General features: G+C 40.1%; 1 protein-coding gene across 3 annotated transcripts in view; it reads right to left on the bottom strand.

Annotated features, from left to right (window-relative positions):
- Window positions 1-3,937: 3,937 nt before the first annotated feature.
- The window catches only part of KANK1 (KN motif and ankyrin repeat domains 1), a 253,017-nt gene continuing 233,566 nt past the window's right edge, over window positions 3,938-23,388 (bottom strand). For 2 of the 3 annotated variants that reach the window (XM_043973658.1, XM_043973651.1), the window contains exons 6-12: window positions 21,958-22,185; window positions 20,496-20,583; window positions 16,600-16,819; window positions 11,645-11,787; window positions 11,056-11,256; window positions 5,724-5,822; window positions 3,938-5,035 (exon numbers count right to left, since the gene is read on the bottom strand). In XM_043973658.1, coding sequence (XP_043829593.1) covers window positions 4,973-5,035; window positions 5,724-5,822; window positions 11,056-11,256; window positions 11,645-11,787; window positions 16,600-16,819; window positions 20,496-20,583; window positions 21,958-22,185 — 1,042 coding nt within the window. In that variant the 3' untranslated portion in view covers window positions 3,938-4,972. The remainder of the gene's footprint in view (window positions 5,036-5,723; window positions 5,823-11,055; window positions 11,257-11,644; window positions 11,788-16,599; window positions 16,820-20,495; window positions 20,584-21,957; window positions 22,186-23,388) is intronic. The other variant, XM_043973665.1, reaches the window with a different exon arrangement.

Below are 23,388 nucleotides of genomic sequence, written 5' to 3'. Positions count from 1 at the left end.
TAGAAAGAGGACTGTTTATAAAATAGTGAGCCTATTTCGTGTATAAATTGCTTGCCTTTTATTTTGGTCTGACATTTCACAAAGTAGTTACCAGTACCTTTGTGAACATCCTTCTGCTTTCTTTGCAAATTTTTAAAATGTTTCAGTGATACTCTTTGGTCTCTTCCCCTGCATTGCCCTACTCCAAGAGCAGTTACTTATAATTCAGTCATACAAAACAAATTTACATTGATTTTTGTTGAAAAGTGTCTCATTCTGCACGTATAGTCTGTCAGCTCTCTGCCAAGAGGAGATTCCTTGCTAGTCTTTCAGAGTCATGCCTAAACATTGCACATATCATATGATTATGCACTACAATGTTGCAGTCATTATATCAATTGCTCTCTTTTCATTCTGCATTATCTGTTCATTAATTCTTCCCAGGTTTTTCTGAATCTTCCCCAAACATTTCTTTAACCTATTTTCCACCTGGGCTTCTCAACTCATCCAAAGTCCTTACTATTAAGGCATTGGGTAAGCTCGTTCCTCAAAATGTCACTTCCTTCCAGCACAGCTACCCTGGCACATAATAAATGCTTGTTGACCGACGACTTCTGAACATTCTCCAAATCTAGAATGTTCTTCTATCCATTCACCTATGAAATAGCCTCTGTGACTTGGCTTTGATGTAGAAGGTGAGCTAGATTACTGTGAGGAAATTAGTCCAATCCCATCCTCCTGAAAACACCAACCAGATGCCCTACACACACACACACACACACACACACACACACATTCAGATAAATATAGGTATGTCTATTTCTTTCTTCAATGGACCTTGATCTCATTGATGTCAGTAAGGATGCAGCCCATCCAAGCCTTTTCATCCTTTGCCACTCTTGTTCGTTTCCACATAGGCCCTCCATACGGTATCTGTCCAGTGTGCTAAGGCTTTCCCCTAGGATCCTAGTGTAGGATATCCTACTTGGATGTATCATTGTGTTGTGGCAGTGACCCTGGGGAGTTCTTGAAGGCTGTGTCATCGGGGTATAAACTTTGTCATACTGGAAAGGCCTTCAATGCTATTCCTTGGACAGACTATAATCTGTGATTCAAGGACCGACCTAGCAAAGAATAGACAGGCTCATCAAGAACATGAGGTGATGAAATATTTTTGGCTATGGCAACCCATGATTTACAGATAGATGATATGCAAAAACCCACTGGCTTCTAATCTGCGGCCGTGATAAATAAGAAAGAGGCAAACACATGATTAGTAATTTCCTTATGGCAGGAAGAAGTAGTTAAGTGGTTTGTGGTCACAGACCAGTGCTAAATAAAAATTGTACACTCTCAGTAAAGCAGAAAACACAAAACTGATGTGGTTACAAATTCCAAGTTGGAGGTTCAGTTCTCTTCTCTGAATGAAGTGGATAAATTCCTGCTTTATGAGGAGTTAGTGAAGGAAAAGATAAGCCTGGGAAAATTTTGCTTGATTAATTTTTTTGCTTCTGCCTAAATCATCAAATGAGAGACAGCACTGTAATATGGAAAGAGCACTGAACTGGGAGTCAGAAGACCTGGGTTCAAATTCCGCTTGAGTCATTTATGATGCATGTGACCTTTAAGTCACAACTTCGCTAGGACTCAGTTTCCTCTTCTGTAAAATGAGCAGGGTGGCCAAAGGTGGTCTCTAAAGTGTCTTCCAGCTCTTATGTACATAATCTTATGTACATTTACCACTCATTTTGTGCAAGGCACTAACTGCAAGTCCATATATAGTAACAGTCCCTATGAAAGATGAACTAATTGATGGAGACATATTTGACAGCAACAAGGGACACAGACTCAGAATAATGTTCTTGAAAAAATCCAAAAGACCTTTAATATTAGAAAGGAAAATAATGCACTTTTTAAAATCAGGAGGGAGTATTCCTTGGTTCTTCCAAACATTGTTTCTGAAGTTGATGTGGTTATTGGCTTGGATTCACCATCCTATCCCTCTGGTATTATTTTCTACAAGCAAAGAAAGTATTACTAAAGGCTGGATATGTCCTCAGACTATCAAAAGCTTTTAAGCAGAAAACTGTAAAGCCCGTTTATAAATCCTGGAACTAAACATTAGATTATAACAATATGTTTTTTATATTCAACTCAGTCCATGATTTCACAGGGTTACTCCTATACCACCCTTGCTGTGGATTCTAGGTTCTAGCTTACATCACTTTAGCTCCAGAAAGCTCACTGGCCTTGGATACAGGAGAGTCGGGGATTACTCACAGACCTGACATTATAAGCTTGGGTAAATCACAATCTCTCTGGTCTCAGTTTCCTCATGAGGAAAGTTAGACCTGATGCTTTATGAATGCATGATCCTTCAGTTCTTTGATCTCCAAGGTCCCTCTTAGTTCTTACATTTTATGATCTCCTAGAAGAGCAGCCTTGATTTCACATGGGCTGAAAAATAAACTTGGGAGCTCTGGTTTCTACTTAACTGCTGACCTCTCCTTGTGAACTTATTAGGTCTCCTGATACAAATTCTTTCACAGACTAGCCTCAATAAATCCAAGACATACCAACAGGGGATAATCAAATTTGTTTATACAGCTTAGATCTCAAGAGAAAAAAGAACTCTGAGTGCCTGGTATTAAAGCAAACAAGAAATAAATCAGATTATATGAGCCAAAGGTTATGTATATTGGATAACACAGATAAAACAACAACAACCACCACCAAAAAAAACCCCAACCCACTTCCTTTCTTTAAATTCCCCCGTCATATAACAAAAACTATTCAGGGTACAAATATTTTTGTAAGGATTTACAACAGCAACAATAGCAATTTTTCTTTAGAGATAAATTAATTCTCAGTACCTCTGGCCACTTGAAAGCTTCTTGTTCATATCCCTTTCCTCCACCATCTTGCTTGAAGACCAAAATAAAAATAAATAAATAAATAATCTTATGACCTCCCAACCTTTACAAACAAGCACACAACACTCCATTTTAATTTATCATGACATTTTCAACGTGGGGAAACTGAGGCTTGAATAATTATTGGAGCTGAAATTTAGCTATAATCCCAAAGCTAACAGTTCTATCCTGGGGGAGAAAAATTCTCTACAACCATAATGACTTCAGGAATTCCAATGAGACCTCACTTTCACAGTCTACCTAAAAAGATAGCCTTCCTTCCACCAGAGCCCCTCTGACATTGACAGGGCAACTGGCTGAGTCCTAACTGGGCACCTTTTTCTAAATTCCTGCTCCTTGTAAAAATCATCCCTCCTAAGCTTTCAAGACAGTATTTCAGATTATAACCCATTTCATAGAAAAATGATTTCTGGACACCTCCCTCTTCCCAACAAAACAAAAGCAATGTTTCAAGCAAACATCTTGTTAAGATTTCTGTACAGCAGTTGACACAAATACCTGGCCTTTACAATTCATGACTCTCTCCTGTGCCCCGGCCCATAGTTCACACTTTGGCTATCACGTCTCATTCATTCAAAGATGATGATTTCATTCCCTCTGTGACCCCCATGCTGTTTGAAAAGAGGAAAAAGGAAGCCACATTTTTGCCTGGCCTCGCTTCTTTATCCTCTGTATATCACAGGGTCATAGCAGTAAAAATTAGAAATCAAAGGTTGGTATATTTTTGGACATGACAATAACCCACTCTGTAGGCTTCCCCTCAGAGATTACCTGTAGGAAGAGCTGTCGATTAATAAAGTCTTAAATTTCAAAACTATGCCATGCACCCTAAGCACTGCTGCTGGAAAGGTACCAGTGCCCTTAAAAGATGACTTCTCCACTTCAGTGGTCCCAGACCACTGAAGCGCTCACTCTCATGGCCTTACTCAATACATCAATCAACTTTTACTACCCCTGCTGTAACTCAACAGTGTTGGGAGAAGACAGCAATCAAAAGCCAGGCAGAGGAAGAGTAAAATAGCATAATGAAATTTTATTTTGAAAATATGGCAAGAGTCTAAGGCACTTCAAACATTTAAATACATAGAGGCCTAAAGTGAGTGTGACATGATATAAAGGTTTCCATAAATATGCAGAACTAAACTATATTCCTCTACAGATGAATATATTCCCAATCCCTCTAACATAAATCAACTTTTAAACATTAGCTATCAATAGGGATGTGCAATTATTAATAAAAATAGGGTAATATTACACAATTCTTCATGTGTTTAGTTACTAGAGAATATAAAAGTTCAAAATACTGTGTGAATTAATTTCATATAGTTATCTTTTATATAAAAAGTTACATAATACATCCAATAGACATAACAAACTGTAGACATTTTCTTTAGTGAGTTTTAGACTTTGGAGAGTTCTACCTTCCATTCCTAAATCTGAAGAAACCCACCAGCTTAGACCCAAGGAGCTTAAACAACCAAAGCCATTCCAATTTTCTTAGTTTAAAATGATGGAGACGGAAAGAAAAAAAAATCAACAAATCATTCTGGAATGAAATTTCAGAGAATTATTGCCAGCAAATTCCACATTTAGTAAATATAAATATCTTTTAAGAAACCACACATACACAAAATCTGACCACTAGACAAAAAAGGGTTGTCACTGAGACCATGATACTATGTAGGGTGTCATGGGGCTGGGGGCAGGTGAGGAGGGGAAGAATGTAAAAGCAGCCTGCTCAGGTGACTTTACAATTCCCCAAAACTGTACATAACGGAACATAGGGACTTGATAGCAACAGAATGGGCTGATGGTAGCTCCTACATAGGTGGAGAAATGGTCAAAAGTTACAGCATTACCTGCACTAATCAATCAGCAAGGTGCTTTGCCTATCGCTTTCTTAAAGTTTCAACGTTTTCTGCCTTTCACATTGGGCTTCTGCTCCCTGTTTGCTGGTGAGTTCAGGCACAAGACATTTACATTCAGTTTCTGTCACCATAAAAACAGTAACAGTTAGCAGCTTAATGGTGGCATAAATATGCAGGAATCCTTGCCCATCACTAATCAAACGACCCTCTGTGGGTAGGCCCAGGTGACGTCTTCCTTCCAAGCCTAGGTGTGCCCTAGAAAAGAGGAAGGAAAAAAAAGTGGGGAGGTTGTTATTAAGAATGAGTTCATCCAGTTAAACAGGGGAAGCAGTGTATTAAGCTACTCTGATTTCTGATGCAACATGTTCAGTTTCAAACATAATTGCCTCACATTAAGCAAATGAGTCTTAACAGGGCTGAGAACAATGCTGGCCAAACCTCTGAACAATGGAGAGGCAGTGGAGAGCTGTGAGCCTGGGGCTCTGGAATCCCTAGAAGCAGCAGAAATTTTGAGGCTGTTCCCCCTGTCCCCAGAAGCCCCCAATTAAAAAGCTGATTCCTCCCAAGACAAAGTCAGTTAACACAGATACCTCCAAGATTCAAGTTTCTGGTTAGTTGTGAGCACGACTGAAGTCCAAAGGAAAAGAGAAGGGCAGAGATATTGTGGTCTGGGTCAAGCCACTTTTGACAATATTTACAAAGACAACAGTCGCTTTTTGGTAACAGAACAGCCCACCCACTATCTCAGAGAGGACAAGGAGGCGTTCAGGACTTCTACACAGTTTCAGGTCTGCCTTGTCCTCTACACAAGGCCCAGGCTGTTGAGGGAGGAATATTCAAACTTTACTAAGGACACCAGAACATCCTGGGCCCCCATCCAATAGGAGGGAATCAACCAGGGGAGTTTCAGCTTATTTCTAAACCTTCAGCATTCAACACTGACCGGTGACTGGGGTTTGGAGAAGTTGACATGGGCATAGAGAAGAACAGCTATGTCTTTGTGTCCTGCTTCCAAGGCGATAGAGAGTGCGGTGCTTCCATCCTTGAAGAAAATGGAGAAAACCAAGTCAAGTCACAAATTTTTAAGATCCTTCATCTAAATGAAGGGCTAAAGGGGGTAGGGAGGATGGGGGTGGGCATGGGGCAGGGGAGGAGAAACCAACCAAACTCTGGCATTTAAAAGCTGTCATGTCAGGGCAGCCAGGTGGTATGGTATATAAAGCAACAGCTCTGGAATCAGGAGGACCTGAATTCAAATCTGGCCTCAGACACTTATTATACCTGTGTGACCATGGGCAAGTCACAACCCCAATTGCCTCAACAACAACAACAAAAGGGTGACATGTCCAAAATAGAACTTTTTCAACTCTCCCCCCCATAGCCCAACTCCATCTCCAATTTTCCTATTTTCTTTGAAGAACATTAGAATCTTCCCCAATGACCAAGTTTAGTGGATGACAAGATGTTAGACTTAGAACTGAAGGGACCTTAACTGCAAACCCCCAAACTGAAGCCTAGAGAGATTAAATGATCTCTCTGTTCAAGGTCACCCAACTCTTGCCTGGGACAGGATTTGAGTTCAGGTTTTCCTGACTTCAAGTTCACAGAGCTAACAGAATTTCAGAAATGCAGTTTTCTTTGATTCTTCTCATCTTCTACTTTCACCTCCTACCCCTATTCAATCAGTTGTCATATCTTATTGATTCTAATTCCTCAGCATCTCCTGCATCTACCCTTGCAAGCATCCCAGCCCAAGCTTCCATCACTAATCATCTCTCTCTCTTTCTGCCTCTACTCTCTCTCATCTCTTAATCTTATTTCACACAATGGGCCAAAATGTAATTTTACTAAAGCATGGGTGTGATTGTGGCACTCTCCTGCTCAAAAGTCTTCCATAGTTTCCCAATCCTTTTTGGATAAAAAATGATAGACTTCACAGGCCAGCATATAAGAACCTTCATAATTGGTTTTCAACCTATCTTTCCAGCACAAACGCTGTACTCTAGCAAACTGACTCCATCACAGTTTTCAAATCTGGCATCTCTCCCCTCTTTGCCTTTACCAGAGCTGTGTCCCATGCCTAGAACATTCCTCCATGCCTCACCCACACCCTTCGTAACCCCTCTCTCCTTCAATGGTCAGCTTAGGTGACATCTCCTCTATGAAGCCTCCCATTAATGCTTTCCCCTACTTCAAATCACTTTCTATTTACTTAACTACATATTTCTCCTTCATTTGTTAACCTATATGTTGCATCCTCCCAGTAGCAAGTAAGCTTCCAGAGGTCAGGATTGCTTTGTTGTTGTTGCCCTTGTTATAACTTGTTACATATAATTGGAACTTAATAAATGTCTGACTTGAAATGATTTGTTTTATGAGACAATGACATTGTTATGTATCCTCCTCCTCCGTCAGTGAGGGATTATGAATCCTTTATTATCTCAGTTAATGTTACAAGTTACAGTGATGAACTAATATGATTCCTGATGGCCTGCATAGATGGGTTTTTACAGATACAGAACAAGAAAAAGACAGATTAGATATAAAAAATTAAAGGGATTAGAATTTATTTTCCTTATCCCATAAATCTCATATCTCCTTTCTCATATCCCATAAATTTCTTATCTCGCATCTCAGAATGTATTTCCTTAACGTATTTATGTCTCAGAATGTCTTCCGTATTTCCATCCTGTGTGGAGGGTTTCCCTTTAAATAACAAGAATTGAGACTTAGAGAAAGAACATGCCATCACAATGAAATTTAATTTATTTTCTCCATGAACTCAAAGAAAGGTCTCCTTGGTCCTAAGGGTATGCGCTGCCCCCAGTTTCTGTTGTTTCCATCTTTCACACCCAGCTACCAAAATGATCTTGCCTATTTAAAAGTGTGGACAGGTCAACTGCCTGCTCAAAAACCTCCAGGAAAAAATACCAATACCATAGCCTGGTCTTCTGGAGTCTGGTTCACAGCCCTCTGGCTGTCTTATTTCATGCTTCTCTTCCATCTTTATCTCACTTTCACTCTCACTTATAACACATAAACCTCATATCACATTTATTTGGTCATCTCACATCATCACTATTAAAATTAAAAGGACTTCAGGCCAGACAATTATTGACTCTCCCTCTCCTCCCACATATCCACAAGTCCTGTCCAGTTTACCCTGACCACAGCTTTCATGTCTCTTCTATCTATTCTCACAGCTCCCCCCATTCATCACCACGTGCCTGGACCACTGAAATAACCTTCGTGGTATTTCTGGCTCTGATCTCTCTACCCTCTGATACATTTTCACATTGTTGTCTGACTAATCTTCATTATTCATAAACCTAGTTATGTCTTCTCCATTCAAAACTCTTGAGCTGTTCATTTTTGTATCCCTACCATAATGCCTTGCACAGAGTAGGTTCTTTATAAATGTCTGTTTAAATGCAATGTTTGAACAGTGACCATAGCCTGTTGCTTGGCTTCTTTGCTCTTTCACAGTTTGGCTCCAATTACCCACCCTCTTCCACCCCCCATCCTGATTCCTCCACCCTTTTCCTCTAGCTGCCCCCACCCTTTTCCTTTTTTTTTTTTTTAAGAGAGGCAATTGGGGTTAAGTGACTTGCCCAGGGTCACACAGCTAGTAAGTGTTAAGTGTCTGATGTCGGATTTGAACTCAGGTCCTCCTGACTCCAGGGCCGGTGCTCTATCCACTGCGCCACCTAGCTGCCCCCCACCCTTTTCCTTTTGATAGATGAGGATGCAGAAGCAGTTAATTAAAGAGAGGCAACTCAATCTGAAGACTTCCTGGACAGTCAGCAGGGCTCCATCAACCTTTCGACACTGTTGGCACAAGCTGCCTTTCCCTGATGTTAGTCATAGAAAAAAATGACAACCTTCATTTCCTGTCTCCAGGAAAAGGGGAGCTGGAAATGTCAGTTCCTTTGGGGCAGATTTAAAAGAACCTGCTGGAGCTGCAGTCCACAGAAGCAGTGGAAAAGGCATGTGGCTTACTTTTCTTTCTTTCTTTTTTTTTTTTTTAGTGAGGCAATTGGGGTTAAGTGACTTGCCCAGGGTCACACAGCTGGTGGCTTAATTTTCATGCCCATAAACCCCTCCCCTGACTTCCTTATCTTGTTGGCTTAGACCCTACTGAGTAATTTGGAGTTTGAGACAAAAGATGTTTTTCTTTCACCTTCTCAATCTGTTCTATTGAAAGAAAGCTGTAGTCAAAAGCCATGCTTCATAGATAAGCTTTTCAGAATGGTGCCTGTCCCTCCATGCCTTTCTCAATGGTCACCACCCTCACACACACACACACACACACACACACACACACACACACACACACACACACACATACACACCCATGCTAATTCCCTTGCTGACCCTCACCTTTACCCTAGAATGACATTTCAGAATTGTTTATTTTTTCTTTCCGAAAGGCAGGAGGGCTGAACCAAAGTGGGGTAAGAGGTACGGTGGACAGAAAATTAGCCTCAGAACCTGGATAACCTGGGTTTTAAGTCTTCTCTCTGATACATACTGGCTTTGGAATCATGGCAATGCACTTAACCTCAAACTAAAACCAAAAAAGAAAACAAAACAAGAAGAATAAAGTAAAGTAACAGTGTGACTGAATCTGCATTCAGACTCCACCAGTTCTGTCTCTGGAGGTGGATAGGATTTTTCATCAGGAGTCTTCTAGAACTGTCTTGGATCATCAATTGCTGAGAAAAGCTAAGTTGCAGAGCAAGGGATCCTGTAGTTTCCTCACCAGGAGTCCCCTCTATACTAATGAAATGACATGTCCAGCCCCCCAAAAAAGGAAAAAAATTGTGAAAAGTTCATGCGGTACCTGGGTGCATGAAATTACATGTGATCAAATGTGCAAGTCTTTGACTCTTCCCTCTCCCAAAACACCCACATAAGATCAGCTGACAAGTCCTGCCCATTCCACCCCCACCATACCTTCCATATCTGTTCTTTCATACCCTCACTGCTCCCATTCTAATACTGCCCGCCCACCTGGACCACTGAAGTAACCTCCTAACCGGTCTTCCTGCCTCTGTACTCTTGGCTCTCCAATCTATTTTCACACTGTTGACAGACTAATCTTCATTATTCATAGACCTGGTCACGTCAGCCCCTCTGCTCAAAATCCCTCAATGAGTCAAATCTAAACTCCAAGTCTGATCTGTAAGATTGTCCATAGTACAGCACCACCCTGGCTTTCCAGGTTTATCTCGCGCTCACCAAGCAAGACTACTTGCTATCCCATTTTCCTGACTCTAGGTCCTTAGTGTGATACCCAGAATGACCTTCTCTATCAAGTCTTCAGATTCCAGATATCTCTTCCTAGATCTCCCCTTAAGTGAGGAATGATCTTTTCCTACATGGAACTTATATGGTCCTTTCTTTTCATTTGTCATACTGTTTTGCGTTCTAGTTGTGAAATAACAATAATATCAAAGTTTGCAAAGTATTTCACAAAAGTCTCATTTGATCCTCAAAGCAACCTTGAGATTGTGAGAGAGGTGCTATTATTATCCTGGTTTTACAGATGAGGAAACTGAGGCAAAGAGGTTAAATAACTTGCCAAAGTCATACAGCTGGCAAGTGTCTGAGACTAGATTTGAACTGAGGTCTTCCGGATTCCCCAGTACTCTATCAACTATACCACCCAGCTGTAGGTGCTGTATGCCCCTGCAAGATAAGATCATTGAGGGATGGGACTGTCATAGTTGTTTTTTAATCTCATCCATGGTTCAGCACTTGGTTTAATAAGTAATTGTTGACATGGCAAATAGAAAATGCCTTGTACTTTGCTCTCTTGTCCTAATTCAGCTCTATCTAAAACACAGGATAAAAAGTTTAGACCTGGGAGGGGGAGGCGGGCGGCACAGCTAAGTGGCGCAGAGGATAAAGCACCAGCCCTGGATACAGGAGGATCTGAGTCCAAATCTGGCCTCAGACACTTGACACTTACCAGCTGTGCGATCTTGGGCAAGTCTCTTAACCCTTACTGTTCCCCCCCCCCCAAAAAAAAATTTAGACTCTGCAAGGCCAACTAGGCTCACTCCCTCAGGCTTATAAGGGGTTTAGTGATTTGCCCAAAGTTCCACAGGTAATAAGTGGCAAAGGTAGGATTTGAAACCAGGACCTCTGACTCCAAATCAATTACTCATTTCACTAAAAGCATATAGGCTCCCTTCTCCTGTCTCACTGCATTTCTTTCCCCCTCCCCTAACTAAGAAGGTCCAATTGCTCAGGTCTTTGTTTCAGCTTACGTTGTCCTCTAAGGTCCCATTGCATCCGGGCTGGGCCAGTAGGAGCTTGACAATCTCCACGTGGCCGTGCTCACTGGCACACATCAAGGCAGTCGAACCTTCATCGTCCTGGATGTTGACATCTGCTCCACAGGCCAGCAGACCCTTTACCATGTCGATTCTTCCATGACTGACTGCAAGCATCAGGGCCGTCTGCCCAGCCTTCAGGAAGAAACAACAGAGTCAGAAACTCCCACAGAGCTGAAGGGTCTGAATGGGGCCAGAGGACAGGATCCCAGTGACAGAAAGATGAAGGGGGGGGGAGGGAAAAATAGGAAAAAAGGGGGCAGTATAGCACATGGGGAGTTTTTGTGGGAGACAAACATCCAATAAAGTGCATCAAATGCAGGTTTATATCTAGGAGGATTCAAAGGAAAGGAGGAGACGATGAACCAAGATTCTCATTTAACATTTCAACGACACCTCTCTGGTTGACTGGTGGTTAGGTATATGGTATGTGCTCAGAGTGTAGCAGTGACCAGGCGGGGGCTGATTTGTCGGCCCCCTCCTAGAATGAACCCACCACACGTGACAAAGCAAGAGTACTGACCTGGCTAGCTTTGGCATTCACGTCTCCACAGCCAAAAAGTTCTTCCACGACCCTCATGTCTTTCTCGGCTTCCACAGCAGCTAGGGCTGCAAGCATGATGGGGGTGTAGCCGGCTTTGTTCTGATGGTCTACATTACACACATCTGCAAGGAGAAGTGGTAGCCCTTTGGAATACAACCCTCACACACCTCTGTATTTTGAAATGTAGCAGGCGCTCAAAGAATATGAATAATTCAGAAGGAAAATTGAGGAAACGAGATTTTTTAAAGCAAAATCCTCCCCCTCCCCCTGCCAATATTGGTATGAAGGGGGAAAAAAAGCACATCACATTTTATTTGCTTGGGAAAGGAGGGGGCAGGAGGTGGCCAAGGAAATCCTCCAGTCATCACAGTTAGGAGGGTAGGAGCTTACTTTAGTTAGGTTTATATTTTATTCCATCTTCATCTATATCTATACTTTAAAAAAAAAATTCGAGTTAAAATTCTTTTCCTCCCTTCCGTTTTTTTAGCTACTTTAATCTTTTTTTATAAGTGGCCTGTTTTCATTGGCTCTCTTCCTTTATTCATTATTCTCTTCCTCTCCTTTGTTAACCCCCTCCCTTCACGGTGTTACTCCTTTTTCTCTCCTGCTTTTATGTGGTCATAATGATAATGATGATAGCTAATATTTATATAGCACTTACTATAGGCTGGGCACTGTGTTAAAAGTACTTCACAATTATCTCCTTTTTGCAAATGAGGAAACTGAGGCAAATAGAGGTTAAATGACTTTCCCAGGGTCATATGGCTAGTTAGCATCTGAGGCTGGATTTTTCTTCTTCTTTTTTTTTTTTGGTGAGGCAATTGGGGTTAAGTGACTTGCCCAGGGTCACACAGCTAGTAAGTGTTAAGTGTCTGAGGCCGGATTTGAACTCAGGTACTCCTGACTCCAGGGCCATTGCTCTATCCACTGAAGTCTTCTTAATTCCAGTTCCAGCCTTTCATCTACTGTGCCACCTATTCTCCACCATTACCTTTTTTTTTTAGTTGAATAGATTCTCCTTTGCAAAAAAAAGATTTCTAACAATTTTTTGACTATCCATCTTCTCCATCTGTTAAACCTTCATTCTGATTCATGACCTCTATAATTATCTGATCCCGCTCTACATTCCTCATATAATCAAAGGTATCCCATCCTAGCCTCTCTCACCTCTAAACAGTTTTTGTCACTGTCTTGTAGAGCTTGCCGTGAAATCGCTTTAGGCAATGACACTCCAGGAGGGAAAAAATAGAAGTGGTGGGGTCCCAATGTTAAAGCAACACTTTAAGATCGTGGAAGAAGACCTAGAAGGGGCTTGAGAGGGCACTGAGTCCAACCCAGTCATTTTATAGATAAGGAAACTGAGGCACAATTAAGATTAAGTGATTTCCTCAGGGTCACAGACCCTGGTAAACATCTAAGGTAGGATGAAATAAACTGTGCAAGTCTGTGAGAACCACCAAAAATAATAGTGCTTGGGTGAAGACTGGATGTTCCTTGTGGTTGCTTCTGTTGCCACAAAGTGCTATTTTTGACGTTTTGGATCTTAAGAAGTCTTATTTCAACTAAATGACATGGAGCCTGCCCCAGGCCTATTTGGTCTGAGAATGGATATAGTAAGTCCTCTAAGAAACTGCCAAGGACTAATAGAGTCTGTACACACCTAATAAAGCCAGACAATTTTCTATTCCTATAATTCTTAAGACGTCTACTGGGGCTTACTAATTTACCATCCAGTAAGTTTTAAATGTGTCTAGCGCATACTAATTAAAGGAAAGGAATGGGAAGGGCAGGAAAGGGGCCTTATGAGACATCTGTATAAGACCAGATGTTTAAGTTAAGATGTTAAAGATGTTTCCATAATGGGGCGGAGAGGAGAAACTACACCAGTTCAATAGCCTACTAAATTCCAAGGACACTATGTTCTCTGTAAATATGGAACATATGTAAAGATACACTGAGATGAAATAGAGGGGTGGGTTTGTGCTTTGGGGCCCTTTAATATTTATATTCAGTACTAGGTTCCTCCTAGATGCTGCAGATGCTCTAGTTCTCTGTCTCTCTAGTTTATTGATCTAAGCTATCTATAGAAATACCTTTTTTTGAGGGGCAGCTAGGTGGCGCAATGGATAGAGCACTGGCCCTGAAGTCAGGAGTACCTGAGTTCAAATCCGGCCTCAGACACTTAACACTTACTGGCTGTGTGACCCTGGGCAAGTCGCTTAACCCCAACCGCCTCACTAAAAAAAAAAAAAAAAATTAAAAAAAAGGAAATACCTTTTTTTGGGGGAGAGGCTGTCTAACTTGAAGGATTCTCTTATTTCCAATGATGGCATTAACTCATTTACTTTCCAAAGCATATAGTTAACATTCTCCAATTAGCCATGTTTTGCACATCTGTTTGTGACTACCTGCTAATGTTATCATCATTTCTTCCACTTTGTGAATTCCTTTTCTAGCATTATTAAGGTGTAGAAAGGGACAGTTTCAGGTTTTGTTTTGTTTTAGAGCATCTTTTTTTTTTTTTTGGTGGGGCAATGAGGGTTAAGTGACTTGCCCAGGGTCACACACTAGCTGTGTCAAGGGTCTGGGGCCAAATTTGAACTCAGGTCCTCCTGAATCCAGGGCTAGTGCTTTATCCACTGTGTCACCTAGCTGCCCCCCAGATTCTTTTAAATTAAAGTAATTAATTATGACCCAGGTTAACCGGCATGTTATTGTCCTTCATACTCGAAGAGGACTAAAATGACATCACTGTGTTGGGGTCAAGGTACAGTGTGTCCTACTGTGGCTGATCAGACTAATATGAGTTCAGAGGGCTCTGATCTCCATGAATATTTGGGATGGAGGTCGCTAGACAATATATGAGCTAGGCACCTGGCAGCTCTGCCAAATCTGCTCCACTTTTGTGTAGCTGAGAAGTGAAGTGCTCTCCATGGAATGGGAGCAATGGTAGAGTTGAATAGGGAGGCAGAAAGTGGAATGGGATAAAGTGGATCAGTTTCCAGTTTGTCAAGTTGGATCTTTCTCTTCTTGCTTCATTATTTGTTTCCAGGTCTTCCTTGTTTCAAGGCCAGTTATCTATCTAGTATGTCATGCTGCCTCTCTCAAAACCAAACATAAATGATTTAGGGGATGTGTGTGTGTGTGTGTGTGTGTGTACATACACACACATATAGTATGTATAAAGACATTTATATATGTACTACTATTCTTTCTTCATCAAAACAATTCAAGGAATAATGTAGTTCACATACCAATATCCATGTCCTGTGGCACAGAAAAAACTATCCTTGGGTTTTCTAGAATTAACACCATTTTAACTACAGCTCCAATAAGAGTAATAATGACCTTGGGCCTGAGGCCTCCTGCCACAGTGTTAGCATAGTGAGATGCAAAAGGCTGAATTTGTAGTCAGAATTTCAGTTAAAGTCCCAATCTGCTTTTTACTAGTATGATGACCCTGGGCACATCATTTTACTTTTCTCAGCCTTCCTCAAGTGGAAAATTAGGAGACTGGACTGGATGGCTTCTAAAGTCTTTTCCAGCTAAAAACCTATGATCTGATGGTCCTCATTATTTCAAAGGGGTTAGGTCTATATCAATATATGCATGGTCTATTGTTGAATTTCCCTTTTTATGATAAATGTTATGCCATGGCGATATGGATGGCTAGAACGATACAGTCTATAGCCATTGCCTACTCATCCTGGAATCAAATCCATGATATTTGCTTTTCAGCACAGAACTCCAGTCAACTGAGTTAATTCAATCAGGGTACATGGATAAAATGAGACCATAAAAGCTTAAGCAAGCTGAGAGTAAGAATATAATGACATTAAATAACTATCTACAAATATAACACCAAATAGTCCAAGAATAAGAATAATGTAATATCACTATATGATTCAATCATCACATTATACATGTATTATATTATCATTATCATAAGTTATTATATTATCACTAAATAAAATGGCCTCTTCTTTTGTTACTTGACTAAAGCAAGAGGGTCCTCAAGACCTCATTTCTAGGTAGACAAGACACCTTTTTTTTTTTTTTAGTGAGGCAATTGGGGTTAAGTGACTTGCCCAGGGTCACACAGCTAGTAAGTGTTAAGTGTCTGAGGTGGGATTTGAACTCAGCTGCTCCTGACTCCAGGGCCAGTACTCTATCCACTGTGCCACCTAGCTGACCCAAGACACTTACTCTTTATATGGTATTACTTAGTGCTGGAACAATCATGTGAAGCCTAAAATCTAAGTAAATATATCTGTATTATGTAAAGATGGAGGGAAAAAAAAAGTTATTGAATTCTAATGCAAATGAACTAGTATGATAATAACCTACATAAGATCTGAGTTCAAATCCAGCCTCAGATACCTACTAGCTGTGTGACCCTGGACAAGTCATTTGACTTCTGCTTGCCTCAGTTTCCTCATATATAAAATGGAGAAAATATATCATCTCCTTCCAGGATTGTTGTGAGGATCAAATGAGATGACATATAAAAGCACTTAGCATAATGCCTGGCACAGAAACGGCACTATATAAGTGTTAACTATGCAAAATGCTTTCTTCACAACACCCCTCTGAGATGGGTGGTATAAATAGTATTAAAACTACATCTCTGGGGCTGCTAGGTGATGCAGTGGAGAGAGCATCACCCTTGGAGTCAGAAGGACCTGAGTTCAGATCTAGCCTAGCTAGCGGTGTGACTCCAGGCAAGTCACTTAACCCTAACTGCCTCCAAAAGTACAAAAAACAAAACAAAAAAACTGCAACTCAGAGAAGGTAGTCAAGGGTTTTTAGCTAAGAAATGTTAAAGAGCTGGGATTTTCACTTGGGGTCTAGTTCTCTTTCCATTCCTCCCATAGGCTCTATGAGGAATGTCACAACTCTTTCATTTTGGGAGATGGGTGGGGCAGCCAACATACCGGCATCCAAAAGCAACTTCACAATCTCGAAGTTGGAGTGGGAGACACTGTAGTGGAGGGCTGTGTTTCCATTGCCATCGGCCATGTTGATGATGTACTGCAGGACCTCAGGGGAGACCTCCTCAAAAGCAGCGATGTAGTCCCCAACCATGGCAGGGATGGCTGCCTTCTGACTTGATACCCGAAACCATTCATGCTGGATGGTATTGAGACAGAATCGCTGCCAAAAAAACCAAAAGGGTTATTAATCATTTTACCCCCACTTCTATTTATAGGTTTTCTAAGTCCCAAGCTAACAGTCAGGAAACCAAGACTTTTTTAGTCAAGTGTAGGCAAGAATCTAGTCTCAGAAACAACTAATCCAAAGTAGGAGCTAGCTCCTACTTGCCTGGTCAATGTTAACAAACAAAATCCCATGTTTCTGGGCCATCACAATGACTGGGCAAATGAGATCAGCATTTAACAGGTGAGTTGCTGATAATATTAATGTGGGCCCCCAAACCAAAGAAGACCTATAAAAAGACACTTTCCCTTGACTTCTTAGAGGAGGTGCGGTACCATGGGTTTGGAGTATCACCTAGAACGCTGGACTTTTTCAATATGTTGGTTGTGCTGAATTTTTTTCCCCCTTTCATTTTTCCTTCTTTATTATAAGAGATGACTTACTAGGACAGAGAGATAGGGAAGGATAAATGGTTAAATAGAGATGATATAAAAAGAGAGTATCAATAAAAATAAATTTTAAAATAATGTATACATTTCAAGCCCTTATATATACTTTACAAATGAGTTCCCCCAAATATTACATCAACAGAATCTCTGATGTCCCCAACTGTACTTGGCAATACTGCCTCCTTCTTCTGACCAACCCCACCCTGAGTCACAACATGGGACAATATTAAAAATAGCAGCAACTCGCCTTTATATTTAAAAACCACATGAAATGCAGTATCCCATGTGATCCTTGCAACCATGTTGTCAAGATTGTAACGCTAAGTATTATTATGCCCATTTTACAGATTTAGGTAACTTAATTTTGAGGAAGGGCAACTGAGTGATGCAGTGGATAGAGTGCCTAGCCTGGAGTCAGGAAGACCCATCTTCCCAAGTTCAAATCCAGCCTCAAGACACTTACTAGCTGTGACCCTGGGCAAGTCATTTAACCCTTTCTGTCTTGGTTTCCTCCTAGGTAAAATGAGCTGGAGAAGAAAATGGCAAATTACTCCAGTATCTATGTCAAGAAAACCCCAAATGGGGTCATGAAAAGTCAGACATGACTGAAAATAACAAGTTTGAGTAAGCAAAGTTAAAGTTAAGTTAGAGTCAGTAAATGGAGGAGCTGGGGCATGAACCTAAGCCCAAGGCTCTTTAAATTGTTTCCTCAAGTGTGAAGTGGTAGATACTATCAGCTGTAGTCATCTGTTAAGTGGTTTGCTGAACATTTGGGGAAAATGCAATTTGTTGAGTGGGTTTGTTATGATTATTTGTTGGGAAGTATAGGTTCTGTCAAAACCAAATCTACCTCCAAACCCTCACAAATTTTAAAAGAGGAAACAAAACTGTGTTTTTTCTCTACCAATGTGTTTCTTTACCAATGTTCACACCAAATTACTTGCATAAAAATTCATTCAACAAATATTTACTAAGCACCTGACATGTACAGCTAGGTAGTTCTAGAGTACTAGACCTGTAGTCAGGATGACCTGAGTTCAAATCTAGCCCCAGATAACTTCCTAGCTGTTTCACCCTGTACAAGTCACTTAACCTGTTTGCCTCGGTTTCCCCATCTGTTAAATGAAGATAATAATAGTACTTACCTCCCAAGGTGGTTTTGAGGCTCAAATGAGACAATTGTAAAATGCTTAGTATAGGACCTGTCACATAAAAGGTGCTTAAAAAATGCCTGTTCTTGGGCAGCTAGGTGGCACAGTGGATAAAGCACTGGCCCTGGAGTCAGGAGTACCTGAGTTCAAATCCGGCCTTAGACATTTAACACTTACTAGCTGTGTGACCCTGGGCAAGTCACTTAACCCCAATTGCCTCACTAAAAAAAAAAACAAAAACAATAAAAAAAGGGGCAGCTAGGTGGCACAGTGGATGGAGCACAGGCCCTGGAGTCAGGAATGCCTGAGTTCAGATCTGGCCTCAGACACTTAACACTTACTAGCTATGTGACCCTGGGCAAGTCACTTAGCCCCAGTTCCCTCACTTAAAAAAAAAAAATTAAAAAAAATGCCTGTTCTCTTCACTGTTTTTTCAATATGGCCATTGTGTTGGGACATTTCCTTAGATCTCTGGAATTTGTTTAATGTTAACTTTGTTTACAATTTTAATCTCTAAAAGCTAATCATCATCTTCCTTCTCTGCCCCACTCTAGTGATATTACTAAATTGATTGGTTTTGGTGGGTTTATGTAATTACATCAAATATTTCATAAGATGACCACATGGTATTTTAAAAAGAAAATATAGAGGCCGCTAGGTGGCACAATGGATAAAGCACCGGCCCTGGATTCAGGAGGACCTGAGTTCAAATCCAGCCTCAGACACCTGATGCTTACTAGCTGTGTGACCTTGGGCAAGTCACTCACTGCCCCCCCCAATAAATAAATAAATATACATACATATATATGTGTATGTATATATATATATATATATATATATATATATATATATATATATATATATGTATATATACTTTGCTAGTCACAGAAGCAGAGAGGCTCTATAGTCTGAGTCAAATAAGCCCAAGACAGGGAGTCAGGAAACCTGGGTTCTAATCCCAACTCTGTCATTAAGTGGCCAGTCCTGGGTAAGCCACAACTTATCTAGATTTCAGTTTTCTAACCTGTAAAATGACAGGGCTGGTGTAGGGTGTTCCAAAAATGGAATATATGAGAGCACGATTTTTTTTTTTTAATTTCAGAGTTTATTTAAAGGTAAGTACTGATATGCAAGAATGCAAATGGTCCCATTTGTTTGGGCCAGTCCACAAAGCTCTTCTAATTCTAGTTTTCTCTGATGCTGTGAATTTAAAAATCAATATTTTTTATTGAGCTTCTAGCTCAGTTTCTACTTTGCTCAGTTGTTATGTAACTATACCAGTCACCACAGAGACTTCATGTGACTGTCAAGAAGAGCTTTCTGAATGCCCCTAAGCCCTGGGCTACCAGAGAAGGGAAGAGTCACAGTTTCAGCTGAGTCAGAAAGCCAAAGAGTTGGCAGGCAGGATTTGTCAGAATCAATCATTGTGGTAGAACACCGAAGCCAATCTTTCCTGGGACATTCAGAATTAGCAAAGCAACCTTAATCCACTTGTTTTCAGTTGTTTCAGAAACTCCTCCTCGAAATGTGAGAAGGCCACCGTGGTTGTTCTTAGGGTTAAGAATAGTTGCAGCATGCATTCCACATCAGAAGATAATATGCAGTTTTGTAATAAAAAGGAATGCTGACTTCTGCCCAGGCAGCAAGCTTTTAAAAAACAAAGAAAGAAAGAAATGTGCCTCAAATCCTGGCATGCTGATCTCTAGACCACGATGATCCTGAAAACAGAACCAGAATAGGCAGATGCAAAGAGCCTGAACCTCATGCACGTATAATTCCATTTCTGAGTACATGCCTCCAAGATGAATACACACTCCCAAGAAAAGTACAGGGTGGGTAAAGAATCTCCTGAGACAGAATGGAAGTAAATGGTCACTGGGTTTGTTGCACAGAGAAGAGGCAATGCAACTCATACTTGGCCCTCTCAGTCCTTTTATGGTTCAGGGGAGGAGGAGAAGGTAGCAAAGAAAAATAGCTTTAGGGGCAGATGTTGGCTAGTATGTGAGTAATAGTTCACACCAACATCAACTTCACAGAGACCAGAAATGGTGACTGTACTTTGGTGTAGCTTACCATATCTTTGCTGGTCAGGGCTTTAGGATCATTGATGTTATTTTTCAGTAGATTACATGCAGAGAGCATCTTTTCATTTAATTCATACCTAAAGATAAAAAGAATATAAGCCAATTGGTTTGGCGTGATTCTTACAACAAATTCTTTAATCCTTTAAATAAGAGGTCAAATAGCCCAGCTGAAACCTCAGGTATAGTCCTGGCCCCTGAAGATTAAAGAAAAGGGCTGACCAGTACCTGAAACTTCGTACTTGGCTTTTACATTCACCTCCAGCTTCTAGTCTTTATTGAACTAAGCTGTTTAGTTCTTATAATGAAATTTTTTTTTTTTGCTTTTCCAAAAGTTTTGGATACAAATATCAAAACAGAGGATTAAGTTTAAAAATTATTATTTATTCCCTAATAATAGGCTTAAATATAATTTACATGTATAAATAAAAGTTATTTATATGGATAAATGAGTTATTCGTCCATATAAAATATTATTTATACATATAAAAATTATTCATACATATAAATAGATTATTTACACACAAACAAAAATTATTTATAATTATAAATAATAAAATAAAAAAATTATTATTATTCATATACAAGAGTTATTATATACATTTTATATTTTTATTTGTACACTAGGATATACCATACACTGGGAGCACATTTTATTGATCTGAAAAAGTAAATGCTTGTTTTGGTTGCTGGGGAACAAAAAGTGCTTCTTTCAAGGTGAAAACTTAAAAGTCAGAACAAAAGTCTGAATGACTTGAATACACTTGCAGATAAATATAGACACTTACCTTCTAATTCAGCTTCACTTTTACTTGCCAAATAAAAATGAATGGATCTTGGAGGGGCTGTTTGTACTTATAATGAAGTATCACAATGTATTATTCATCTATTCTCTTCAATTCTTAGCTTTTTCCCCCTTTTTAAAAAAGATTCTACTCCAGATTTGTTGGTAAGCCTTACAAGGTCTTGCACCCTCAGCTAAGTATATTTCAGAAAATCAGATCTTTTATTTGGGAATTTATTTCAGTTAATGATTGGTGATGTTTCCAAGTCTACTCCTAGTGGTATTCTCCACTGGTCAAGTTACAACAAAATAATGAAAGCTGTCTGACACACAGCCAACAATTCTGTAATAATGGGTTAGTGATATCTGAAAGAAAATAAATGGCTAGAGATAAAGCTTTTTTCTAAAAAAAAAAATTAAAACCTTTTGTAATTTCAGAAGTCTCTATGGTGATCAGAAGTCAAATCATCTTCACCATCAAGCTATGTGGCCGTGGTCCCTAGCTTGCCTGTTATAGAATGAATAGAAATGTGAACATTGGTCTCTTTATCAGCTTTCTTTTTAAGGCTCTCTGGACAATAATTGTTCTAATTAGACAACTTGATTGTACCTGAAGTAAACATTATACATATGATAGGGAAAAGGGGAAGGGAAGAGGAATGTACCACACCTCTCTCTGATTTCCACCTTCTCTGGTTTGTTTTCTTGAACCTTTATCTCATTTTCCTCCATACCGACGGACCTGAAACTTTCAACATTAACTGCATGGTGCCCTTCCGCCATTCCCTGAGTGTCCTCCTCCACTTCCTCCTCCTCTTCAAGGACATCACATTCATCATCTGACTCGGAAGAAGAGCTTTCATCTGAGCTGGAATCATCGCTTGAGGTTGTTTCATACCTAGGTGGCAATTGGGATTTCAGGAGATGCACAGCTGTGTCCAGACAGACCCAGTGACATGACTTAGAAATTTCTATTAGGGTATAGGTTATGAGGGTTAGTGGAAAGAACACTGGTCTCGGGGGTCAGAAGACCAACATTTTAGTCCTGTCTGCCACTATCTGTGTAAGTGGGAGCAAGTTACTTGACTTTTCTGGCCTCAGTTTCTTCATCTGTAATATGAGGGGTCTGGGTAAGATAAGATATTCTAAGGTCCTTACAGCTCTACAGTTTTATGTAGGGAGCTCTTGAAATAATACCAATGGTTTAGGACTTTAAACTTTATATCCCAAGTTATAAAGACTGATCCCTTCAAAAGTCATTTAAAGTCCTGTAGCTTTATGAGTTGAGGACACTAAAAGAATTCTGAAAAGAACAAAATGTCCTGGGCAAGCAATGGATATGATGCATAGCTTAAGAAAAAAATTCCATCACATCTACTGCAAAGTAAGGAAACACCCTTATGAACCTATTTTAAAAGTCAACCAGGTCTTAAGTTGCCCAACTCTAAATTTTATTTCTCATTCCTTTCATTCTTTCCTTTCCTTTTTTTTTGGGGGGGTGGTGGTGGTGGTGGTATGTGGATGGGGATGGACCAGATAGAACAGAATGGATCAAAATACAGATGTTAATTGTAGGTGCCTCAATGCTCAATCTAAATTTGTTTTTCTTCCAAGTGCCTCTATAAGAATTTTTATGCTATTTGGTTCTCTTCGCACTGGTTGGTTGGCTTGGGCCATTTGTGGGAAATGTGGCTAACTTATGAGATGTAGGGGAGAAAGGACCTTTTGGAAAAATAGAAAAACACAACCAATTATAATTGGATACAGCACACTCTACTGTATGATACCATAGTCAGAAGGTCCCTGACATGGCTGCTTATTAAATTAAAAGGTCTGTCTTTCAAGCATGGAAAGTTAAGTCTTAAAGCAGAAAGCCAATTCAATCATGGTCCTTTGTTTTCTTTCTTTGCTATGTTCTGAATTCTGACAATAAACTAAATGTGCACCGTTCAAGGACTATCTGGAAACCTGCTGTGGTAATATTTTCGGACAGGTTATTTTTCTTTAGCAATAAATTAGAAGTGAAGATGAAATTTGCTCATTTTTATCAGATGCCCCTTATACAAAAGACATGAGTTATCAAGAAGATGAGAGAGAAGAA

The sequence above is a fragment of the Dromiciops gliroides genome, chromosome 1 (assembly GCF_019393635.1).
Source record: "Dromiciops gliroides isolate mDroGli1 chromosome 1, mDroGli1.pri, whole genome shotgun sequence".
NCBI classification, from domain to species: domain Eukaryota; kingdom Metazoa; phylum Chordata; class Mammalia; order Microbiotheria; family Microbiotheriidae; genus Dromiciops; species Dromiciops gliroides.
Note: the sequence above shows the minus strand (reverse complement) of the source record. Positions and strands in the feature narration are given on the sequence as shown.